A 26,500-nucleotide genomic window follows, 5' to 3' on the forward strand; every position below is an offset into this window, starting at 1 on the left:
GTAGATTATTGAATTATTTCAGAAGGTACATGAAATATATATTAAGATGAAGACGTGATTTAAGAAAGCAGAAATACTGAACTCAATTATTTTTAAAATTTAATATTGTGAGTTAGTGTAAATGAATATTATTGAATATTTTTAATACTCTGACAAATTCAGTCTTTGAAAATGTCCTTTGATGCATTATTTTCACCTCTCCTAGGAAGTATTTAAAGAAAGAATTGGTTATACACATATGTTTGAGGTATTAAAATCCCTGGGTCAGCCATCATTGGAACTTCTTAAAGAACTTATGAATATGGTAAGATTTTTAGCTTTATTAAAAGAAGTTCTGTTTTCCCATATCAAAATTGGTAATTTACTTTTTGTTTTTTATGTTGCTGTCTAGGCTGTAGAAGGTGACCACACTTCAGTTGGAATTTTGGGCATTAGTAATGTCCAGCCTCTCTTGCTTCTTATCCAGTGGCTTCCAGAGCTAGAATCCCATGACCTGCAAATCTTCATCTCTGATTGGCTGAAAAGAATTTGTTGTATTAATAGGCAGAGTCGAACTACTTGTGTCAATGCAAACATGGGAATTCAAATCATTGAAACCCTTGATTCACATACTTCCCTCCATTCAACTTGTGCTGAGAACTTGATTGCACTGCATGGTTCCTTGGGGAGTCAGTCAGTTAGCTCAAAAGAAATCCGTCGGCTGCTAAGATTGCTGAGAGTGGATGAATCTGAATATATTCACCCATATACTACTCCTGTGACTCGAGCAATCCTGACAATGGCCCGAAAACAAAGTCTAGAGAATGCACTGCAGTATTTCAATTTGTCACATAGTATGGCAGGGATATCTGTACCTTCCATACAGAAGTGGCCAGGGTCTGCCTTTTCCTTCAATGCTTGGTTTTGCTTAGATCAGGATCAGATGACTCTTGGCATTGCTAATAAAGGAGGAAAAAGAAAACAATTGTACAGGTACTGATCTTAGTTATGCAATATAAATGAATACTGTCATAACCAAATATACTGTGATTCTTAAATGGAAAAAGCTTTTTAAACTTCTAGCTTTTAAATGTACAATTTATCTGAAGTTTCATCATCATTAGACTGCATAATATGTTTATAAGTGCTTTATTGTTTTCATAATAATTGTATATATCAGCTATTTTGTTAGATAAGTTCTGAGGCTAGTTTGGAAACAATTTCTTCTTATAAATAGTATAAAAAAGAAGATAAATAAGCTTGAAAAGGTAAGGTGATATCTCTGTTCCATTGAAATGAAAGGTGTTATCTCTCTTCCAATTCTGGTCAATATGAAGTACCAGAAAACCTGTGCATATGCATCTCCAAACTTCAATAAGTAAGCTAATAATTTTTAAGATGCCTTGTGATTTTTAAGTCTTTTATTCATGTTTTCTGAAGAAAGGCTTATCTAAACTGAATTTTATTTGAAATAGGTTTGAAGATTTGAAAGTTTATAGTTTGCTAATTAAAACTCCAAGGTCACCGTTTTGAGGTCACCATTTATAATTTTTTAAACTCTTATGTACAAAGAGATTGCTGAAATTCCTCTTTAAAACAAGATTGGATTACTGTGTAGCAGTAGAATTTAAACCACAGAGTTGTTGATAAAGACATTTATATAGGCTTTATGGTTTTGTGTGCTTCAGTGATGATGACAGTGTATGACTGTCATCAAAAGTTCTGATAAAATATTTTTATTAGCTTTTTTACAGGAAGTGGAATGGGTTTCGAAGCTTTTATTACCCATTCAGGTATGCTGGTTGTGGCAGTGTGCAACAAAAGAGAATATACAACAGTTACACTTCCTGACCACAGTTTCTGTGATTCTCTCTGGGTGAGGCTTTAGAATATCACGTTTAACTTCTTAGTTCTTTCCCTTAACAAACACACAATTAGATATACATATATCAGTAGTTATCATCAGCTTTTTGAAAGTGGATTAATTTTCACTTTGACTTCTATTTCTAATGAAGTTTTCTGTAATGAAGTTAGTTCCATTACTATTGTCATCATGAATTTAGCAATAATCATTGTTCTTCTAAGAAATGAAAATTAAATGTTCTGATTTCTTTTAAATTTTGTAGAAGCAAATTTGATTTTAAATACCCATCTAAAATGAGAAATAAAAGTTCTTAAAAACAATGCACTTATATCATTTTTTTGCAAACATAGAGTGATTCTCATTAGAAAAATTGGTTCTGAAGGACACTTGTAGACTTGGAAAATGCAGAAGGGATGCTTTGTTATTATTTATAAATTTTCTAGAATACACTTAAGTGTTTTTATGGTACTACAGAAAAACTTGTTAGTTTGTGCAAATCATTTTAATCAGCATTTAATTATGCTTAATCTTAATGTTTTACTGTCTACACAGACTAATCATAAAACAATACTATGAAATCACTTGTCAGTTACAAAGACAATGAGATTTAAGCATTTAAAATGTATGTTTTTGTTCACAGCACAATATAACTATTGTACACATGCCTGGCAAAAGGCCTTTTGGTCAGAGCCTTGTCTGTATCTATGACAATGGACAACAGAAGGTCTCTGCCCCTCTCAGATTTCCTGCCATGAATGAAGTAAGTAAATTTTACCTGAACTTTACAAACTGAATTGAGAACTCTTGAAATTTTTCAATTTAATGTACAAGATTTGTTGTGTTTATTCTATTTATGTGCCCACAAATTTTAAAGTGTTCTCTATATGATGAGAGATAATAAATTAATATTTGATTCTGTTAGCCTCTCATTATGAGATGAAGTCAGGTAACATGTCATAAGGAAAAAGAACTTAAGGAAGAGTAACATAATTAAAGACTTAGAAAAAAGATCTATAACAGGAAAGCCAAAGAAATTGAATAGAACAGATGAAAGGATAAATGTTATAATGCTCTTCAGGTATATTAGATACTTAGAGTTATGATGGACTCTTCTACACTTCCATTGAATTTGAAACAATAAAGAAGAAATTGAAAACCTTCACATTGCAGTTAGCTATAAGATGGGATTTATTTACTAAGATAATTAAACATTAGTGTAAAAGTTCTTTTGTGAATTTTTTCAATAATTTCAAGACGACCTTTCCAGAAGGTGGTTAGATTATTTCTCAGGATTCTAGTAATATCTTGTTGCTGTTCACCTCGATGTCCATTTCATGATAGCCTTTAATTGGCATATATTATACTGATGTGTAATTCTGTTCATAAATTTTAAAAGTGAAGTTTTTCTCTGTTTTAGAGTACAGTAAAGTTTAAAATTTTTAAAAATATGCACTCATTTAATAAATTCAAAAATTTATGAAAGGATAAAAAAGTGAATATTAAAAGTAACACATCCAAATCCCATTGGCCAAAGGTAACTCTTGTATTAATTTATTTTATTTTAATTTTTTATTAATTAAAAAAATACCAAGAAAGAAACAAAAACATTCTGAGTATATGCTCCTTCCGTTCCACATATATCATTAGTAATTCACAATATTATCACATTGTTGCATATTCATTATCATGATCATTTCTTAGAACATTTGCACCAATTCAGAAAAAGAAATAAAACGAAAACAGAAAAAAAATATTTTACATACCACACCCCTTATCCCTCCCTTTCATTGATCACTAGCATTTCAAACTAAATTTATTTTAACATTTGTTCCCCCTGTTATTTATTTTTATTCCATATGTTCTACTTGTCTGTTGACAAGGTAGATAAAAGGAGCATCAGACACAAGGTTTTCACAATCACACAGTCACATTGTGAAAGCTGCATCATTATACAATTATCATCAAGAAACATGGCTACTGGAACACAGCTCTACATTTTCAGCAGTTCCCTCCAGCCTCTCCATTACATCTTGGATAACAAGGTGATATCTACTTAATGCCTAAGAATAACTTCCAGGATAACCTTTTGACTCTGTTTGTAATCTCTCAGCTATTGATACTTTGTCTCCTAGTTCACTCTTCCCCCTTTAGGTCGAGAAAGTTTTCTCAGTCCCTTGATGCTGAGTCTCAGCTCATTCTGGGATTTCTGTCCCACGTTGCCAGGAAGGTCCACACCCCTGGGAGTCATGTCCCACGTAGACAGGGGGAGGGTGGTGAGTTTGCTTGTTGTGTTGGCTGGAGAGAGAGGCCACATCTGAGCAACAAAAGAGGTTCTCTTGGGGGTGACTCTTAGGCCTAATTTTAAGTAGGCTTGACCTATCCTTTGTGGGGTTAAGTTTCATGTGAACAAACCCCAAGACTGGGGGCTCAGCCTATAGCTTTGTTTGTCCACACTGCTTGTGAGAATATCAAGAATTCAACTTGGGGAGGTTGACTTTTCCCCCGTTCTCACCATTCCCTAAAGGGGACTTTGCAAATACTTTTGTATTCACTGATCAAATCACTCTGGGATTCATCGGGGCATCACTCTGGACAAACCAACAAAATCTCATGTCCTACCCAAGGTTCTGTTACTTATGTTTTTCAGTCAACTATCTACATAAGTTATATTAGGAGAAGCACTAGTGAAAATATAAATTTTGTACCAAATAAGTATTTTTTGCTTTAGTCTCCCACATAAGTTGAAATTTTAAAATATTAATTACCACCTATTTTCAGCACACTGCAGTAATGACATTCCTTTGTTCTTCCTCATGTAAAAACGTTTTTAAAATTGTACATTTAGTCAGTATCATTATACACTCTAGGCATTCCTAGATTATACCTTCTCAATGTTTATCATCTATCTTTCTTTCTAATTTCATTTATGCCCCCAGCCCTCCTCCCTCCATCATTCTCACTTTCAGCTTCATTCAGTGTTTTAACATAATTGTATTACAGTTACGTAGTATTGTGCTGTACATTTCTGAGCTTTTATATTCAATCCTGTTGTACAATCTGTATCCCTTCAGCTCTAGTTACCCAATATCTTACCTTATTTCTATCTCCTGGTGGTCTCTGTTACCAGGGAAATCAATTCCAAGTTTATTCACTAATGTCAGTTCATATCAGTGAGACCATACAGTATTTTTTCTTTTGTTTTTGGCTAATCTCACTCAGCATAATGTCCTTAAGGTCCATCCGTGTTGTTACATGCTTCATGACTTTATTCTGTCTTACAGCTGCATAATATTCCATCATATGTATACGCCACAGTTTGTTTAGCCACCCGTCCATTGATGGACATTTTGGCTGTTTCCATTTCTTGATAATTGTAAATAATTCTGCTATAAACATTGGTGTGCAAATGTCCATTTGTGTCCTTGCCCTCATGTCCTTTGAGTAGAGACAGCATATAGACTGGTCCTATTTTTTAATCCATTCTCCTAGACTATGTCTTTTGATTGGGAAATTTAATCCATTAACATTCAGTGTTATTACTGTATGGGTAGTACTTTCTTCTACTATTTTGTTTTCTGGATTTTATATGTCATATCTAATTTTCCTACTTTTTGCTCATAGTCTTCCTTTCTACACTCTTCTCCACACCTCTCTCTTCTGTCTTTTCATATCTGTCTCTACTGCTCCCTTTAGTATTTCTTGCAGAGCTGGTCTCTTGGTCACAAATTCTCTCAGTGATTTTTTGTCTGAAAATGTTTTAATTTCTCCCTCATTTTTGAAGGACAATTTTGCTGGATATAGAATTCTTGGTTGGCAGTTTTTCTCTTTTAGTAATTTAAATATATCATCCCACTGTCTTCTTGCCTCCATGGTTTCTGCTGAGAGAGATACGCGTAGTCTTGTTGGGCTTCCCTTGTATGTGATGGATTGCTTTTCTCTTGCAGCTTTCAAGATTCTCTCTTTCTGTTTGACCTCTGAAATTCTGATTAGTAAATGTCTTGGAGTACATCTATTTCGATCTATTCTCTTTGGGGTACGCTGCACTTCTTGGATCTGTAATTTTAAGTCTTTCATATGAGTTGGAAAATTTTCAGTGATAATTTCCTCCATTAGTTTTTCTCCTCCTTTTCCCTTCTCTTCTCCTTATGGACACCCACAACATTATATTCATGCGCTTCATATTGTCTTTCAGTTCCCAGAGTGGCTGCTCATATTTTTCCATTTTTTCCCTATATTTTCTTTTCTTGCTGGATTTCAAATGTTCCACCCTCCAGTTCACTAATCCTATGTTCTGTCTCTCGAAATCTACCATTGTAGGTTTCCATTGTTTTTTTCACCTCTTCTACCGTGCCTTTCATTCCCATAAGTTCTGTGATTTGTTTTTTCAGATTTCGATTTCTTCTTTTTGTTCATTCCTTGCCTTCTTTATATCCTTCTCAATTCACTGATTTGGTTTTTGATGAGGTTTTCCATGTCTGTTCATATATTCTGAAATAATTGTTTCAGCTCCTGTATGTCATTTGAATTGTTGGTTAGTTCCTTTGACTGGGCAATCTCTTCAGTTTTCCTAGTGTGATTTCTTATTTTTTGCTGGCCCCCAGGCATTTAATTACCTTAATTAGTTTATTCTGGAGATTTCTTATACTTCTTTGACCTAGGATTTTCTTGCTGGATGAATTTGTTGTCTATCTGTTCTTTGACATTCAGTTCAGCTTTATCTGGACCTCTAGCTTAGGTTTTGTTTAACAGAGGAGAATTTTTCAGTTCTTGTTTTCTTGTTTCTTGCCCTGTTTGTATGGTGCCTTTCCCGCCCGCCCCCCCCCCCCCCCACACACACACACTTAGCAGGGTCTACTTAGGTATTATAGACCCCAGTCGGATTTTCCCAGACCAAACTGGCCTCCTGTCACCTGCGTCGGTTTTCCCTGAGGGTGAGACCCAGAGGTTGAAAGACTTTCCTGTGAAGTCTCTGAGCTCTTTTTTTCTTATCCTGCGCAGTATGTGGCACTTGTCTCCCTGCAGGTCCCACCAGCATAAGATCATGCGGTACCTTTAACTTTGGCAGACTCTCCCTGCTGGGGCATGGTGGAGACAGAGGAGAGGTTGTAGGCTGGTTTTAAAGGCCTTAAATTACCAAGCCCTGGTGTCTGAATTCCTTGAAGGAGGGATTCCACCTGAGCTGGGCTTCACCCCTCCCCTGGGGAAGGTACAGGCTCCAGACAAGCCCCCAAATGAGCTTGTTTCTGCTTATGCCTGGGGCAGTTGCAGCCTGAGAAGCCCCACTGCTGTATTCAAAGGCAGTCAAGCCTTTGTAGAAACACAGCCACAAAAACCTGTTTCCTTCTTTTTTTTTTCCCTTTTTCTGTCAGTGCTACTTCCTTGTTGCTGGGGTAAAAATGAGCGACCTCCACTTTGACCAGGTTCACCTGAGCTGGGGGGCCTATTTTTAGTAGTCAGAATTTGTTAATCAATTTCACAATTGGCATTTGATTGTGCCCAGCCCCTGCTGCCGGTGAAGTCTCTTTCCTTTCCTCTCTGGGAAGCCGCTTGTGGAGGAGGGGCACCGGCCACCACAGCTTGGGGAACTCACGGTTCTAGGGGGGCTCACAGCTGGTCCAGTTTGTGTGTTCAGTCACTGACGTGTCCCCAGGAGCTGTTCTGTACTGTTTCTGGTTATTTAGTAGTTGTTCTGGAGGATGAACTAAAAAGTGCACTTTGTTAAGCCACCATCTTGGCCCGGAAGTCCTAATTTATTTTATTTTTAATTTTTATTGTGGTGACATATATACAACACAAAATTTCCTTTTTCAGAAATGTAACTAATTAAGTATCAGTGGCTGAGGGAGTTCCAATAACTTGAGAGGCAACTCTGGAGATCTCTTTTATGCAAGCTTCAGTTAGACATTACTATCTAGCATAATTTGCCAACCCCCAACCAGGACCATTCTAACCACTCTAAAGAACACCTAGGGCAATATATAAGATTCTAGAAAGGTTCTATGCACTAGGGTAACTTTCTAGAAATGTACAACCTCCAGATGGGTCCTTGGACCAGATAAGTCGTAAAACCTAGAGGACCCAGCCTCTCCAAAACATCTGCTAGTTCAATCTCCCTACCCCATGTTATTGATAGCCCCTTCCAACAAGAAAAAGTTAGAATGCCCATAGCCCAAATACCCCTAAAAAGTGAAATAGAAAGATCAATGGTGATGGTGGAGTTATAGAGAGAAGGTAGGGTTTAACGAATGAATATGACTGCTGAACCATTAAATTGATATTTCTTTTAGTCAGCGGCTAGAAGTAAAAATCTAAAATTGTGAAACTGTAACCCATACCAAACTCTGAAATCTGTTCTACAGCTAATTGTTTTGCTGTGATTTGAAATTTATTGCTTTTTTGCGTATATATTATTTTTCACAAAGAAGAAAAAATGTTGATTGTGGTGATAAAGAATATTTATTCCTTCTAGCCTCCTATATTCTGGAGCAGCTAGAAGGAAAAATCTGAGATGATGGTATGGTAGCTCATGACATACTCTGGGATCTGTCCTAAACTACTTGTTGAAGAGTGCTTTGAGAACTATTGCTTTTTTTCTTTCTTTGCTTTGTATATATTTTATGTTATATAATAAAAAATTTAAAAATAAAAAAGGAAATTACAATGGAATAATGAAATATTTTAAACCAAATGATAATGAAAGTGTTATTCCTTAATATTTTCTGATTTACTACTGAAAAAATTTAAATATGAGAAGAAATATAGATTTATGTAATATTCACTAATGTTGACAAAATTACTTTAATAATAGTTTTCCTAGAATTATTTCCTAGACACAAAAATTAAAGATATTGTATGATGAGCACATAATGTAAATTTAGCAATTCAAAGCATTCTGACACACTTCAAATCTTACTAAAAATAATCAAAACATCATCAATACCATTGAGACTCGTTTTGTACATACTCTAACCAATTTCCAAACTTTCTTTCCTACCTTGAGATTATTCCAGTCCTGGAGCAGGCATGTATTCTCCAGTCCTCCATATAGAATATGTCCAAAATTGTGCACTGTTTCCAAAATGTATATGTTTCTATTATATTGTATATATCTTATTAAACCTTGTTTTCCTGCTTCAGTATTATCAGTATTATTGACTCATGCTGATAAAGTATGTCTGGTTCTTTATTGTAAATATGTTATAATGTTTCATTAAATTAATATTAATTAATCATAAATAATTTTTATTCCATTCCCAGTTAAATAATAATAAATCTAAAAAATTTTCTTCTATTGAAACACTGCTGTAATGGAGATCCATATTCATATCTCTTTGGGCACATATGTGAAAATTTCTCTAGGATAGATATTTTGAGTAGAAGTTGCTGAATTTTGGGGTGTGCATAGCTTCACCTTTATTAAATCATACGAAAGTGGTTGTGCAAAGAGTCATTGCCACTTATTCTACAATAGAGATTGAAATAAAGTTACTCTTCATAAGGTTAAATACTGTGCTGAGCACAGTATAAGACCATAACTTGGATCTTTGTATGTAATTTTCTTGTTTAAGGATTTGTTTAAGGGATAGCAATAACTGGTGTTAACCAAATTGTGCCAAAACAACAATAATAGTAATAATAAATTCAAATTATACTAAAAATTTTTCCTTTTAAAACTATTTTTATGCATTTAATTCAGTGATGTTAATTACATTCACAATATTGCTATACTGTCACCACCATCCAATACCAATCTTTTCATCACTTTAAACAAAAATCTGTACCCTTAAGCAATAAATTCCCACTCCTCTTCCCTCATCCCACCCCAGTAACTGTAATCTACTTTCTGTCTCTATAAATTTGCATATTCCAGGCAATTCACATAACTGGAATCCTATAATATTTGTCTGGCTTATTTCACTCAACATGTTTCCAAGGTTCTAATGATTTCTTAGGTACACATGCACATGCACACACCACAATCAAGTAAAAATGAAGCTTTTCCTAGTTTTGTTTTCTACCTACTTCTTATTTTATTTTATGTGTCATTTCATTTTACAATTGAGAATAGATATTTAACTGAAGTTCTATAATTATTTTTGTTTCTCAATTTTTAAGCCTTTTACTTCCTGTTGCATTGGTTCAGCTGGGCAAAGAACTACCACTCCTCCACCATCCCAAATCCCAGATCCACCCTTTTCTTCTCCTGTTACCCCTCATCGGACATCTTTTGGTGGAATTTTGTCATCAGCCTCCTGGGGAGGAACAATTGAAAAATCAAAATTGATTACCAAATTTATATCAGCTGGAACCCAAGACAGTGAATGGGGATGTCCCACATCTCTGGAGGGTCAGCTCGGATCTGTTATAATCTTCTACGAAGCACTCCAGCCTCCCCAGGTGAAAGCATTATATTTAGCAGGTGAGCATGGACATCTTTCAGTTCAAATACATCTAGATATTTTTCTGCTACCTAAAGCAAGATTTGCTTTCTTCATTTAAGGCCTATATTTGATCTAAAAAGTATGTTTGCTTTAATTGAAGCTGAAAATAAAAGAAAAATCCCACATTTTTGTAGGCATAAATAAAATGAATCTTCGGATTACCACTGCAAAAGGAAATATTCCAGATATTATCCACAATACTGCTAGTAATTTGGCAATTTTTAATAAATTGATTAAATAAAATATGTTTGTCTTCAGGAAGTCATATGACTGATTCCAAAATCAGATGAGTCTTGCTCCAAAACTTGTCATTTTTTATAATTGATGTATTAATATACCTGAAGAATTAGAAGTTAGTAATGTAATTAGGAGTTATAAGTAATTCCTTTCATTTTCTTTTGACTATAAGAAATATACTAATTGTTATTATTGGATCCTAACAGTTTTCAAAATTATACCCATATTCTAGCAGATTGTTCAGGAGTTAAGCCTTTAAATAGCCGTGTCCATTAACTCTGCAGAATAATTTATAACTTGTCAAAATGTCTTTCTTAGATTGTGTGGCAATTTCCAGATGAATGGCCTGGTCCAGGCTTTCAAAGTTTATGTTAAAACCTCATCATAATTTTGAAACTCACTGAAGTATTTGATGGAGATCAGCAATCTAAATAAATTTCAAGTTTATATTGTCATGATAGCTGTTATGGTTTGGATTTTGTTCTTATAATTTTTCCAATTTATAGTCTTACATTTACAAATTATATTTATTATATCCTTATAATTTTTTTAATGGCTGCATAATAATTCATTGCATTCATAGTGCATTATTTACTTAGGTTGTTTATAAATTTTGATGTTGATATAAACTTCATATATTAAGTATGATAAAATGTGCTTATAGTTTTTTCTTATCCTGAGTGAATTAGGATAAATTCCCCAAATAATTTCATAGTGTATGGATAGTTTTATGACTCTCAATACATGTTGCTTAATCATTTGCATAAAAAGTATAAACCAGTTTATAATGCCTAACGATAACATACCAGTGTTCCCATTGCACCCCAACCACAATAAGATGGAATGGCAAAACCGTTTCTTCGTTATTAGGTGTAAAATGGAACCATGTTTTAACTTGTATTTCTTTGATTTTTGGTAAAGTTGAGAATTTTTCCTACTCATTTGCTATTCTGTTTCTGGGTTGTTCACTTTATTGAGTGATTGTCTTGCTATTTTGTCTTTTAAATTTGATTTAGTTTGCTTATTATAGATAAACTAATAGGTAAACTTTGTAATATTTGATATTGTGATTTTTTTTTTTAATGCTCTATGGCGTTTGCTTTCCATAGTGGAGATGGATCTATCCCCATCTTTTCTAGGTTTTGGATGAATTGGAAGCAATGTTAAAATTAAAATATATTTTGGCCGCTGTGTTTTACCTGTTATCTATGTAACAAGAAACAGTAATTTGAAGTCGATTTTAATGAAGAATAGAAATTCAGTTTTATTTTGTTCAGATTACACAGAACCTAGAAAGCTGTATCTATTCAGTGATATGTGTGTGTATCTGTATAAATAATTTTCAGGTCCAAACTGCTTAAGCCCTTGGAAATGTCAAGAGTCTGATATGGCCGACCTGCCTGGTAACATCCTTCTTCACTACACAGCAAAGGTCAGAGTAAATGCTTCGACTGTCCATTTGGTGTAACTATATTGTTGACTGTATTTCCTTTTCTATTCCTTTTGTCATCTCAGTGGGCATTTGAGAGGGTACGGCTTGAATAGCTACTGAAAAAAACAAATTATGAATTTTTACAGGAAGGTGGGAAGCATTAAAAATTAAGGTGCATCTCCTCAACTAGGGTTCAAATGCTATCATAAGTAACTCTATGTTATCTCAGTAGTTTTAATGGAAATAGCTGTAGTGGGAATTTACTACTGAAGTGACTTCAGTAAATGAAATGGTTTAAAATTGCACTTTCCTAGTTTTTGGAGAAAGAGATGATACAGAATTATGCTTAGCTTTTTTTTTTTTTTAATTTTTAAGTTGACGCCTAGCAAGTACAAATGAAGTACTTGCTTCAGAAGGAGTAAAAAGAAGCTAGTCTGTATCCATAGCATGCCCAGTCCCTTTTCCTTTAAGGATTAATCTAGCAAAAGTAATTGAGGTCAGCAAAAACTAAAGGAAGTAAGGTAAAAGGTAGTTACTTGGTAGAAGTTAAAGGTAGAACTGGGAGAAGGATAAGGGAAAAATGGCATAAACAAACAGCTGTTTTTAATATAGTCAATGTTATTGATCTAGAATATGCTTTTTGGTATGAGATTATCTATTATAGAATCTTTTTTTAGTTTAGCCTAGTGGTACATGGTCATAATGTTCTTTGAACATTTATTTGTTGTATTTGATATAATAAAGTTTCACTTATAACTTGTTTTTTTCCTCAAATTTTTATTTTGATAACTTTCAAAGCTACAGGGAGGTAAAAAGAATAGTAAGGTGAAACCCTGTGTATTAGTCATCTAAATTCACCAGTTATTAACATTTTACCATACTTAATGACTCTGCCTTCTTTCCTTCCTCCCTCCCTCCCTCCCTCCTTCCTCCCTCCCTTTCTTCCTTCCATCCATCCTTCTATCCATATTAAATCATTTGTAGAAGCAGATTGGCATATCTGTTGTGATACAAGCTACTATTTGCTCTTTCTACTTTGGTATAGGCCAAAATAATATAGACCCAGAAATCTGCAGATATGAAGATACCTCACCTAAATATTTCTTAATAATCCTTACCTTACTAAGGAAAATTTTCAATAATTCTTCTATAATTCATATTCATTTTTTTCTCAAAATATTTTTGGAGCCTCTAAAAAGATGTAATCCTGGATCCAGTCAATGCACTACATTGATATTAGTGTCTCTTGAGTCTCTTTTATTTTGTTTGTATGATTTTCATAACACTGACTTTTTTCCAAAGATGTATCTTTTGTTTGCCCAACTAGATTTAGTTATTTCTTGGCAGAGACTATATCTTATACATATCTTCATTTTCCACTACCTAGTATAACTAGAAAATACTGGATTTGATACAAATAGTATATTTAATGGCATGATCTGCACATATCAGCCATGTACCTTAACATCTGTGCTTATTATAATGCCAAAGAGGCATGGCAAACTGGTCTTTTCTCATTGTAGTTATCATTTTTTTCAAGTATCTTTGAACTTGATAGCATTAAATTTGGATTTTTACTATTAAAAGTAAAAATTCTGTAATATTAAAAAATAGCTATTGTCTACTACTTATTTTGTCTCAAAGAAACCCAGTATGAATATATAATTAATGCTTTTTGTTGGAATAATATTTCTCTAAAATTGTTGTCTGTCATGAGAAAAGTATTGTGAGGTTAAATGAGTTTGGGGAAATATTGCATTTTGTGTATTCCTCTTGGAGATTGGTGATACTCTTTAAAAATCCTGCTATAGGACCGTGCAGTGGTGGCTCAGTGGCACAAATCTTGCCTGCCATGGCAGAGACCCGGGTTCAATTCCCAGAGCCTGCCGATGCAAAAAAAAATAATAATAATCCTGCTATAAACTAGTTTACTTTTGCTTTATCCTGATGTTTTACCAATGACTTAGCATAGAACATATTTTATTCTTACGACGTGGTTATTAACAAATGCAAGTTTGGAAAACCTACTTTAGAGGATTTTTTTTTTTAACAATCAACAGATTTTCATTTTCGTACCTAGTCTGTAGGAAATACTTAGTCATCCATTTCTTAAAAATTTATTAATAGAGTGTCTTCTCTGTACCAAGTATTGTGCTAAATTAAAATGCAAAGATGAATTAATTAAAATCTTAGTCCTTAAGAAGTTTATAATCTAAAGTGAAATAAATATGTAAAAAAATAATCCCAATATGATTTTATGAACATATATTTTTCTTTTTTAGCTGTTATTTACTGAGTGTTAACAATATATTAAACACTTTACTAAGTGCTTTACATGTGTTAATTTACTTAATTTTCTCAAAAATCCTGGGAAATATATGGTATTACATGTATCTTTTCTGAGCTTTAGTTTTTTTTGTGGCCCAGTAAGGAGAAGTTACTTGCCTAGGTTCATAGTTCTGTCCTTGATATAGGGAATATATATATATTGAGTTAAATGATGTTATTTTTGTTTAAGGCAGTTTTTCTTAGTTGCTTTAAGAGGAAAGCAGCAAGTACATATATCTGTTTATGTCTGAATTTTGTAGGTTTCTTCATTTTCTTTTGAAATGTAGATTAGATTCAAGGATGCCTCATTATCTGCAAATTCAGGTTGAATGTGAAGTTTTTACATGCTTTATAAGCCTTTATGAATGGCAGCTAACATATGATTTTACCCTTAATTTCTAGAGTTTCAAATTGAACTCTTAATCTGAACCTAATCATAAATGTTTGTGAGTAACATGAGAGTCTTATGCCTGGATTGAGTTTTCATATTGTGATATATCTTTCTGTTATATGATTTCTGTAACTCATATTTTAATCACACATTTAATGTATTTGATGAAATTGTGCCTAGGAACCACTGATGCAGTAAACCAGGAATAGTTTTTAAAGCCAAAAATCTGTTGAATACATTGTTTTAAAAGAAAAAAAATTGTGAATGAATGGTAAGTCTAGCTGTAGTTCATCTGTCAAATGACAGTCAACATTGAGCTGCTTTTGTTGAGTGAGCACTTTAGAATTTAGCTCCAGATTCTCTTTTAAGAGACAGATAACAGTAATATTAAAATTAATATTGTGGGTATCTTGTCATTGACTCTACTATATACCATTTTAAATTATGATGAAATGTTTCATATATGGTTAAAATTATATTTTACTGTAATTGAACTTAGCTGTTTGCCATATTTTTCTTTTATTTTTAGGCCTGCAAAAACTCAATCTGTCTTGATTTATCTACAAATTGCTTGCATGGAAGGTTAACAGGAAATAAAGTAGTGAACTGGGACATTAAGGTAAATTAATGATAAATGATGAGCAACATATTATGTAAGTTTACTGATACTTTTTAAAAACTTATCTTTAAGTGCTACCAGATTGATATGGATAATAGGTCCCAGTTAAAATGTTTGCTGGCAGATGTACCGGTTGAACAATGAACAAATGAGTAGCTGAATGACTGTATTAGTAACTGTTTAATTATGCTTGAGACTTAGTTGCCTTTTTTTTTTTTTTTTACTTTTGAGAGTTTTAATTAAAACTACAAATGCACCACACCCATTCTTTGCCATTTGTTGAGTCAAACCTTTACCCAATACAATTACTCCACTTGGCCCAAGTACAACTGTTGTGCTTAGCCTTCTTTGTATCCTGGTGCCTTACGTGTTCTCTAAGTATAGTAGGTTTGCTATAAATGCTAGATGAATGCATGTTTGATTGTGAGAAATGCTAGGTTAAGTTTCATATTTGAACATGTTTCTTTTTGTCTTCGAAGTTTAAAGTAGCTTTCCTCAGGGTGAAAGGAGGCTTTCAGCACATAAAAGAGTCTGGGTTATTTGTCATAAGTCTCCAAGTTATTTGTTATACTTCTTTTAGACGTTCTTCCCTGGATATCATGTCCCATGTTGGGGGATGGCAGTAGTTTCACTTGCAGAGCTGGGCTTGATTCAAGAAAGCTAATGAAGTTCAGGGTTTCTCTCTCAAGTGAAAAGTCACATGGTGAGCACAGTCAGGGTTTCTCTCTCATCTGGAAAGGCACATGGGGAACACGGCATCATCTGCTACCTTCCCCTCCAGCTCCCCAGGAGATGTTTTCCTTCTTTGTCTCTAAAAGTCGCTGGCTGGTGGACTCTCTGCTTCATGGTTCTGCAGCTTTCTGCAGCAATCTGCAGCTTTCTCATGGCTGTGGAAAATTTAAATGACAAATTACTCTTGTTTTATAAAATTAAAAATTGTAATTCTCTTTTCAGGACATAATAAACTGCATAGGTGGATTAAATGTACTCTTTCCTTTATTGGAACAAATTAGCCACTTCAGTGAAGGACAGAGCCTTGAAGGAATGAATCAAAGTACAGTTTCTGAGTTGATAACAGCTGAAGATAGAAATTGGGTGGTATTGACCTCTACAAAAGCATCAGGTATTACAAGAATACAAAACAATCATCAAGAAATTTGAGAATTAATTGAGACATCGGTTTAGGTGTTTTACTACCCTTAGAAACTCAGTCATTGTAGTTGTAGCAGCTCACCCTTAATTTTACTAGTGTAGTTCAGGAAGTTCATAGTACTTTGTCAAGCAACTTAGGATGTTGTTTTTACTCTTGACTGTCCTTAATTTATACTCTAGTAGAAATATGACAGCATTGTTAAATTTATAATAGAGGAAATATTTACATATATGTATAAATATACAATATGCAATTGTGACTTTCTCTGATATTTATGTTCTCCAAGTGAGTGAGTCTCAGTCAAACTACTAAACCAAAAATTCCTTCTTTGTTACACTATGAATGATTATATTGAAAATGTAGTACAAGAGTGATGTGGAATACGTGTTCAAAATTTCAGAATCAAGACTAGAGAGAAATTTAGTTGCAACATTTATCTTGATTGTGAAGCACTTTATTCAGAGACATCCTATCAACCAGGACAATCTTATTCAGTCTAATGGAGTTGCAACTCTTGGTGCCTTACTTCAGAAGGTGAGCCAGTCTAACATTGTATAGGTATAGCTGAAGAAGATTGTAATTACCAGTTGGTGTTGGGATTTTTTCTTCCTAAATATATATGTATTTAGATAAATTTAAATAAAACTATATTTTTAATTATAGTATTATCAGCTTGTTATATTAATAGATATAATTTTTTTCACAGGAAGTTTCTGAAAACTTTTTTATCAGAAATCCATGTACAATAATTATTTGTTTTATGTAATGGTGTATAAGTATAGAACATTTTTTTTTAACTTTTTTTTTTTTTTTGAGACGGGGGTGCATGGTCCAGAAATTGAACCCAGGTCTCCTGCATGGAAGGCGAGCATTCTACCACTGAACCACCCATGCACCTTTTTTTTTTTTTAACATTTTTTATTATATAATATATACAAAGCATAGACCATTGTTTTTTAGCTTTGGGATTTGGGATTTTTGATACATGTAAAACTGTTTTAGGAATTTAATATCAGGAATACGCATTAGCTTTAATAAAAAAATAATTTTTAAGTTGTTTATATTTTTCCAACCAAAATTTTTATATATATTTGATGTTCTGAATTAATCATTCAAAATTATAGCTTATTATTATTTACACTGAACTTCATAAAACCCTCTTCTGCTTGGATTTCAGGTGCCAAGCACCTTGATGGATGTAAATGTATTGATGGCAGTTCAGTTATTAATTGAACAGGTGTCATTTGAGAAAAATATGCAGCTCCTGCAACAAATGTATCAGTATTTACTCTTTGACTTCCGTATTTGGAGCCGTGGAGATTTTCCTTTTCGAATTGGTGAGAGTAGACTGTTAAAAATTTTGTAGTTGTTTTGGAATTTTATAATTGCCTATGTGACTGTTTTATAGGTATGTCATTTAAGAGTGAACTTTCTGTTTTAGGTCATATACAGTATCTTTCCACCATCATCAAAGATAGCAGGAGAGTTTTCCGAAAAAAATACGGTGTACAATTTCTCCTAGATACACTAAGGATTTATTATGGGTATGATGTCCATGTTCTTTCTTAGTTTGATATTGTTTTCTATCAACTACTTGATTGGAACTTCTGGCTTGTTCTTTTCTAGCAATTCTAACATCCTTAAACCCAGAGAGGAATGATAATGTGAAGATTAAAGGGATGAACAGTGAACCACATAGATTGGGTTTTGTGTAGCTGTAGGCAAGTTATTCAACTTCTCTGTACTTAAGTTCCCTCATCTGTGAAAAGAAAATAATAAAACCTCCTAGGGTCATTTTGAGGATTAAATCAAATGATTTAATATGCATGAAGCACTTATAACTGTGTTTGCCGCATAGTGAGTGTTCTATAAATGTAAATGTTTTCATTACTTTTAATCTTTGTCACCAAAATTCTTAACCTCAAAAGGCTTCCCTTTAAAAGAAAAAGAAGCCAAAGGTACCATCAATTCTAATGTTAGGTTGAAAGGTCTGTTTCTTAACTGTAAATTATTTCAAAAAATAGAAAAACGGAAAAGCTAAAAATTTTGATTCTTGCTCTTTTGTTTTCTCTTTCAGGAGTGGTTGTAAATATAATGAGCTTTCTCTAGATGATATTCGAACAATAAGGACATCTTTGTATGGACTAATTAAGTATTTTCTAAGCAAAGGTGGAACTCATGAAGAGATACAAAGTATTATGGGTTACATAGCTGCTACCAATGAAGAAGAGCAGGTGTTATTCTGAAATAAATTTTTTTTTCTTTCTAACATTTAAGTTGCTATGTCATCTTCTTAGAAACTTAGGTATTTTAGTAAATATGTGTTTTAGTTTGCCAGTGCTGCTGTTGCAAATACCACACAGTGGGTTGGCTTGAACAAGAATTTATTGTCTCACAGTTGGGAAAATAGAAGTCCAAAATCAAGGTCTGTGCAGGCTGTGCTTTATCCTGAAGTCTGTAGTGTTCTAGTGCTGACTTGCTGCAATTATTTAGAGTGCATTCTGTTTCTCTCACCTGATGATCTGCTTTATTCTTTGACTTCTCTGACTCATTGCATACACATTTTTTCTGCCTTATAAGGACTCTACTTATATAAATAAGGCCGCTCTGATTCCATATTGCCTCATATGAATAGGATCTTTGAAGATCTCATTCACAAATGAGGCCCCACCATCCCTAATAATAACATTTTTAAAGGTCCTATTTTCAAATGGGTTCACTCCCATAGGAATGCAGATTGAGATGTCAACATGTCTCTTTGGTGGGGAAAATGATTTGATCTCCAAAAATATGTTAAATGTATATTAGTGGCACATGTAAATTTTATCTACCTATTGAAAGTTTAATTAAATAAATGGCAGTATGATTAAATATTTTAATTGGCCAGAAAATATATTATGTGGAAGTATTTGCTTTGGCAGTTATGAAGTTAATTTTCATAGGCCACATAGTATGTGTTTACCTATCATCAAAGTTACTAGGCATATTTCTAAAGTAAATTTTAACATAAGTTCAAATAAATTTTGCATAAAGAATAAATTATAAATGTATTTCTGTTTCAAAAATATTTTCGCAAATGTATCATTGAATCCTCAGGAATACTGTTGAGGGCAGTGGTTCTCAGTATATGATCCCTGACAAGCTTTACCTGGGAACTTGTTAAAAATACAAATATTTCACCCCCTCATCCTCCACCACCACCCAGCTACTGAATCAAATTTTCCCAATGATTCTGATGCACAGTGAAATTATTTTTTTCGTGTGAACATATGCTTTTTTTTTATTTGCATGGGCAGGCTCTGGGAATCGAACCCAGGTCTCCAGCATGGCAGGCAAGAACTCTGTCGCTGAGCCACCATCACCCACCCTTGCACAGTGAAATTTGAGAACTATTGCTGTAAAGTATACAGAATAGGATTTAGTCTTCCCATTTACACATTTGGAAATATATATTCCAAAAGATTATGTACTTAACTTGGAAATTCACACGCCTAATAAACTTGCAACTAGAACCCTGACCTATTTACTGCTTCTTCTGTCCTCTTTGCATATACCATTCTCAGATCTCAAATTTGAGCAGCTTTAATTTACATTGACTAAAATATTTTTGCCCTCTTGTCATTATATCATATTCATTGTGTATTCAATGCAATATTACTTCATAGTTGGTGTTATATAGCTGATTAACTAAAACTTATCTCTCCTATAAATTTGAACTGCTTCAAAAGCTGCTCATTATTTAAAATGATTAGTCAGCTTATTTTATGATGGCTCAGTTGTCACTTCTATGATTGATTGTCAATGACATTTTCTTAGTCAATTCAGTCTAATAGTTATTTGTTGTGAACTTGCTAAAAACACAATAATACTAGGCAGTGTGATGGTGGCTCAGTGGCAAAATTCCCACCTGCCATGCTGGAGACTGGGTTTGATTCCCAGTACCTGCACATGCAAAACAAAAACAATAATACTGGAAGTTGCAGGAAATGCAAAAATAAATGAATTATTCTTACTTGTAGTCTAGTGATATTAAGAGTCAATAAGAGGTTTATGAAGAACTATGAAGCAAAGAAGAAAGATTCCTACCTGTAAGAGAGATACAAAGTATTATGAGGTTTTCATGCAAGGATATTACATGTTGAAGAAACTTTATGGAAGAGATGGCTTTTCATATGGACAAAGCAAGGTGATAGTATGCACAGATGAATATGGGTGTTGACAGAATATACAAAAAGAAATAGAAAAGCCAGAGTGTGTCAGAGGGAAAGATCAGAGCTCATTTAGAAGACATCAGGTAATCTAGTTAAGCTGGAACATTATGATATATAGTATTAAATTAAATGAATATTTTATGGCTTGTGGCTTTATTTGTGCTTTTTTTTATATAAGTGTAATTAATTGTTTTGTGTTTAATTTTAAAAGCTCTTTGGAATTTTGGACGTACTCTTCAATCTTCTACATACCAGCCCAACTAGAGGTCAGCTTTTCTTACTTCTCTTTGAACCAGGAAATGCAGACATACTTTACGCTTTGCTCTTAAATCAGAAGTATTCTGACAGACTAAGAGAAGTCATATTTAAGGTACAAAATTTCTTAAGCATCTTTATAATTTGTGTTATTTGTAGATATTTGATTTTACTTGCAACATATCCATTCTATGAATATAATTTTTTTGTATTTACTTCTAATTTGAAGTCATTCAGTTCATTTTATGATTTTTTCCATGTTTTACTTTTTCTGAATTTTAAAACTACTTATATGTAATCTGAGCAATCATCTGAGTGGAAAATCCACTTTGCCATACGATCCTCAATATAAAAACCCTCTCATCTCCTTTTTTATTAAGCTGGGTCTGTATCACAGTTCAGAACATTTTAACAGTTAATAATGATAATAAATAACCATTATATAGTATCCAGGCAATAGGCACTTCTCATTTATTAGTTTACTTAATTTTTGCAACAACTTTATGAAGTTGTAGGTATTACCATTCTCCCCCATTTTACGGTGAAGAAACTGAGGCCAGAGAGATTCGTAACTTGTCCAAAGATATAGAACCTGTTTTATAAAGCAATTCAAATAGTCAATTTGAGCTTTGACTGAACCCACCAACTCCAGCTTTTTGTTAATGAAAAGTAAGGAATCAGTCATATTTCTATAGTCAAATACATTAAATTTTTTCATGATTCTGTTCATTATGCCTGATTGCCTTGTGACAGTTGTTTCCTCTTACATCATTAGACTTATAAAGCTTTCTTATGGGGTCATGTTTGAATTGCCTGGGTTTGGAAGCCTTGAACTTTCAGAAACAAAGGTCTATAAGAATAGTCTGGCATAATATCTTTTTTTATATATTACATGTTATAAATTTTATGTTTAAATAGTTTAACAGAACTTACCCTGAAACTTTTATTTTCAGAATAAAATCTATTGTACCAAAATTTTGCGCATTCAAAAAATTGTGGAAACCATGATTCAAGTCAACAGTTTAGTGCTTTGAGATTCCATGGGTAAATGTGATTTCATTTGTCTGTGAAGAATTTACTGTGCTCCCTTCTGGCTTTTTCAAGGCTTTCAAAAGTAGTCATTTCTGTTGGCAGTTGAAACTTACTCTTTTCTCTCTTCAGTATATTGTCTCCTTCACCTTTCATTCTTTGTAGAAGGGTTCCATAGCCCATGTCATACTGGTAGGGGTAGACAAAGCCTAAAGGAATGATAGGGAAAAGGAAGGCTGGCTTCTTCTTTTTTACTACTCCAGCTGTGAAAGAGATGGCTACAATGCCAAAGAAAGTCCCAAAATATTTTAGAAATTCCTGAGATCAAGCAATCTGCTTGGCCATTTGTCTTTCCCTCGTTTCATTCTTCATCATTAGCTGCTTTCCAGCTGAAGTCATGCATTCATAAGCATGAACTCTTGTTGATTTTTCATGTTTTCATTCTTAGATTTTGAAAATATAAAACCCATCTTGACTGGACAGCCAGCAGCAGAAGCAGGGGGACATGGTGATCTTGACTGTGGCCTCCTGGTATAGGATCTTGAATATTGATTATGATGACCACTAAGGCTGCTGTTTAAAGTGTCTGTCCACAGAAGGGTTCCTTTATGGAGGTTGTTATTTCTCCAAAAAAGCCTTGTAGGAATTGCTTATGATGTTACTCTGCCAAGAGCCCCTTTATATATAGCATTTTCAGTATCTCACTTTGAAAGTTGTTGATCTCACTCCAGGAAGTATACGACTACTAATTCATTCACTCATTTTAGCATATGGATAGGTTTCTTCACAAAATGTTTCCTTGTTCTTGAAATATTTTTATTACTGTTACATAAATAAATTGCTAAATTGATACAGAGATGTCTTGCAGACACACATTTATTTCTCCTGCAGGGTGCAGGATTTGTTTGCATCTAAGCCGTGGCCATTAAGAAAGAAAACTTAAAATGGTATCTACTTTCATAAGTCAAGAAATATATGTAAACATTAATTTTTCAAATACAAATTTTATTTCAATGCCAATTCTTTTTTTTTCAATTTATCCTTAAATTCATTTTTAATGCTATGTATGAAATGAAATGTTCCAACCTTTTAGAGCTGTCATTTTTTATACTTGAGGAATAAAATGATGTTCCAAAAACATTGTTACAGTAATGTTTTATTTAATATTACCTAAGTGACAAACTCTATATTGGACTATATATTTCTTGTGACCAGGTTTTAGAACAAATGTTGAAATGCACTAACGTTTATGAACGAAGTAAACAACGTATTCGACTCAGAGAAGTTGGCTACTCAGGATTGGGACTTCTTCTTAGTGAAGCACCTATTAATATTGCTCTCATTAAAAACCTTACCAATCAAATCATAAATACAGGTATGACTCAGGCTGATAATGTTAATATACATTGAATAAATGTTCTTAATAGCAGAGTTATTCTATTTGATGGGTCTCAATATTTTTCCTGAAAAGTTTTTTCCCTTCCTTAGGTTGCTTTTAAAATTTTAAATGATCTGTTATTTGATTCAGGATTGTTTTCCTTGGGTACTGTGTCTTATAGACCACTACTGTTTTTGTCTCCCTAGTCACAATGCTGACTACTCAGTAGGACTTCAGTAAATGTTTAACTGTTAATAATTAAGACTACATAATGCAAAAAAAGACATTAGGTAAATATGTATAAAAGATTCTGTCTTTTTTTCTCCAAAAAGCTTAAATTCTTAAAGGCAAAATGAAGACAAATTTCAGATTTTTTGTTTGTTTTCTCTCTTCTTAATAAACTTTTTTTCAGTACTTATTACAAATTGTAGAATTTATGCCAGATGCTGGGGGTTCAAAAAGGTGTAAGATGAGGTCCTTTGTCTTGAATAGCTTAAAATCTCAGTGATAAGACATGTACATAGAAAGGTAATCATAAAAGAGCCAAGTGATATGGATAATATGTTCAAATAATCAAAAGAAAAATAATTGAGGGTTGACTCAGGAAGGTATCAAACATCCTAAACCAATTTTCTTTGTAAAATTTGAACCTATTTATAACTCTTATTTTAAAATGAAGCAATATTTCAGCATTTATGCAACTATTATCCACAGTTCTCTCTGGTTATTTCTGAAATTAATTTAACTCTAACTTTACTTTTCCCACCATAGATCCTGTTATTAATTTCAAAGATCTGTTATCTGTGGTATATATGTCTCACAGAGCATGTATAAATGTCAAAGTGGTCATCTGCAGAAAGGTTAGTAAAGTTCTAAAATATACTTTAAAAACAGCAGTATCATTATACTGTAAATAAGTTTTGAAATGAATTTTGTTCCAGATAAAAATTTTTATTTATTATTTTAGAAATGACAGTTGTATAGTTTCCTTTTTTAAGTAAATTAACTTCATATATTCATAAGAAATCAACTTATGAATTTGTTCTTCTTAGTACTACGTTGTCCTCTAAAAATATGCCTTTTCCAAAGTCAGAAACTTATTATCAGAAAATAGTTTCTTTATCAAGGAACTTCAATGAATATAAACATTTCTAATTCATATAATATGCTTTAGAGTTTCTGAAATTTTGGAAGAATTTTGTATGATTTTTTTTAGTTTTCTACAAATGATTTCCCTTCCATGTATCCTTTAATCCTTACCCAAGTCAGGAAATAGTGCCCCTTCCTGATTATAACCTCCTTTTCCCTCTACTAGTAACCATTGAATGTCTACTATTTAATTTGTATCCTTGCTTGTCTTTTTAATTTACTCCTTAATTATTTTTTTGTGTGGTCATTTCATCTATATATATCTTTTTCTCTTTAATGATTGCATAGTTTCTATTTTATAGCTATTCTGTAAAGTATTATCTCAATCCATATTGATGGACATTTAGGTTTGTTCTAGTTTGCTGCTGCCAGAATGCAATATACCACAAATGGAATGGCTTTTAAAAAGGGGAACTTAATGAGTTACAAGTTTACAGTTCTAAGGCCATGAAAATGTCCCAATTAGAACAAGTCTATAGAAATGTCCAATCTAAGGTACCCAGGGAAGGATCCCTTGATTCAAGAAGGCTGATGAAATTCAGGGTTTTTCTCTCAAGTGGAAAGGTACATGGTGAAAATGGTCAGGGTTTCTCTCTCATCTGGAAAAGCACATGGTGAACATGGCATCATCTGCTAGCTTCCTCTCCAGGCCTCTTGTTTCATGACGTTCCCCAGGAGCATTCTCCTTCATCTCCAAAGGTCACTGGTGGACTCTGCTTCATGGCTCTTGTCATCCTATCATCCTTGTCTACTCTCTCAGAATCTCCAGCTTTCTCCAAAATGTTTTCTCTTTTATAGGATTCCAGTAAACTAATCAAGACCCACATAAAATAGGTGGAAACACATCGCCATCTAGTCAAGTTTAATACCCACAATTGATTGAGTCACATCTCCATGGAGATAACCTAATCAAGTTTCCAACCTATAGTACTGAATAGAGATTAGAAGAAACTGTTGCTCTCTTTTAAAAGGATTAAAACATGGCTTTTCTAGGGTACATAAATCCTTTCAAACCAGCACAAGTTTGATTCTTGTTTTTCCATGTTATCAATTGCTGTAAAGACATCTTTCTACATATAACTTTGCCTGTTTGTGATAATATATCTGTAGGATGTAGTCTGTGGAGTACAATTCCTTCATCAGAGGGTATTCATGTTTTACATACTGATAGATTTGCCATACTGTCCTTAAAAATATACATTTCCACAGTGTGTGACAGTCACTATTGCCATGCATGGTCTCAACCCTGAGAATCTAAAGTAGGTCTTAGAGATTGATTCTTTTCCCTTCAGTGTACAATTGGATAGAAACAGCTTACAGTGCAGCCAGCGCCTATTTTTTATTTATTATATATGTATAATATAGATAAAAAATAACTTATTTTACAGAATCTTTAAAGTCGTAAAATCATGATAGGCTTCTTTGCCAAACAAAGCTTAATCTGGAAGATAAAAATAGGATTCTACACCAGTAGAGTAGTGGTGGTCACTGATTGATAGCATTAAGGAAGAAAGAAACTTCACCTGTCATGATTCATTGATTTCTGTGTAGAATGCATTAGTAACATTAATATTGAAGTCACTACCGGTATTATTGTCTCCTGCTCTGAAACTTGTCAGAATTAGAACTTCTATTAAAAGAGATATGTAAACACTGGGAGCCAAATATGAAGTTCTTTTCATCTACAGAGATGTTTATTACACAGAAGTGATAGAAATGTCTTAAAGTTCTTAACTGTTCTTAACTGAATTTCTGAGAGCTGAGGCCTTGTTTTTATTTAAAAAAATTGAAATCTGTTGGATAATAAAGATCATATATTGCCATGTCAAAGACTGTTCTTTCAATTTCACCTTCTTATTCAGTCTAAATAGCAGCATCCATCTTATTGGAATTTATTTTTCAGAATTTAAGTTTACTTTTTTCTTTTGTTTGTACTGTATAGACTTAATGAAAAAAGTTGTTTTGCAAAAGCAGCCTTTAACTTTGTCTGAAAACAAATGAGACAGGGAAACATTACTCTTGGTATACCAAAGT

At 33.3% G+C, this 26,500-nt stretch overlaps 1 protein-coding gene and 1 pseudogene across 20 annotated transcripts in view; one reads left to right on the top strand and one right to left on the bottom strand.

Moving 5' to 3' along the window:
• Positions 1-26,500, top strand: part of NBEAL1 (neurobeachin like 1) — a 312,588-nt gene that overhangs the window by 161,674 nt on the left and 124,414 nt on the right. For all 20 annotated transcript variants that reach the window (XM_077154757.1, XM_077154758.1, XM_077154760.1 and 17 more), the window contains 15 exons: positions 206-304; positions 392-972; positions 1,723-1,855; positions 2,484-2,603; positions 9,959-10,262; positions 11,868-11,953; positions 15,202-15,291; positions 16,246-16,414; positions 16,845-16,978; positions 17,622-17,781; positions 17,886-17,988; positions 18,522-18,678; positions 20,867-21,025; positions 23,155-23,314; positions 24,089-24,177. In XM_077154757.1, coding sequence (XP_077010872.1) covers positions 206-304; positions 392-972; positions 1,723-1,855; positions 2,484-2,603; positions 9,959-10,262; positions 11,868-11,953; positions 15,202-15,291; positions 16,246-16,414; positions 16,845-16,978; positions 17,622-17,781; positions 17,886-17,988; positions 18,522-18,678; positions 20,867-21,025; positions 23,155-23,314; positions 24,089-24,177 — 2,544 coding nt within the window. The remainder of the gene's footprint in view (positions 1-205; positions 305-391; positions 973-1,722; positions 1,856-2,483; positions 2,604-9,958; positions 10,263-11,867; positions 11,954-15,201; positions 15,292-16,245; positions 16,415-16,844; positions 16,979-17,621; positions 17,782-17,885; positions 17,989-18,521; positions 18,679-20,866; positions 21,026-23,154; positions 23,315-24,088; positions 24,178-26,500) is intronic.
• On the bottom strand, positions 21,967-22,409 carry LOC143677995 (plasminogen receptor (KT) pseudogene; annotated as a pseudogene).

The sequence above is a fragment of the Tamandua tetradactyla genome, chromosome 3, assembly GCF_023851605.1.
Source record: "Tamandua tetradactyla isolate mTamTet1 chromosome 3, mTamTet1.pri, whole genome shotgun sequence".
Classification (NCBI taxonomy): domain Eukaryota; kingdom Metazoa; phylum Chordata; class Mammalia; order Pilosa; family Myrmecophagidae; genus Tamandua; species Tamandua tetradactyla.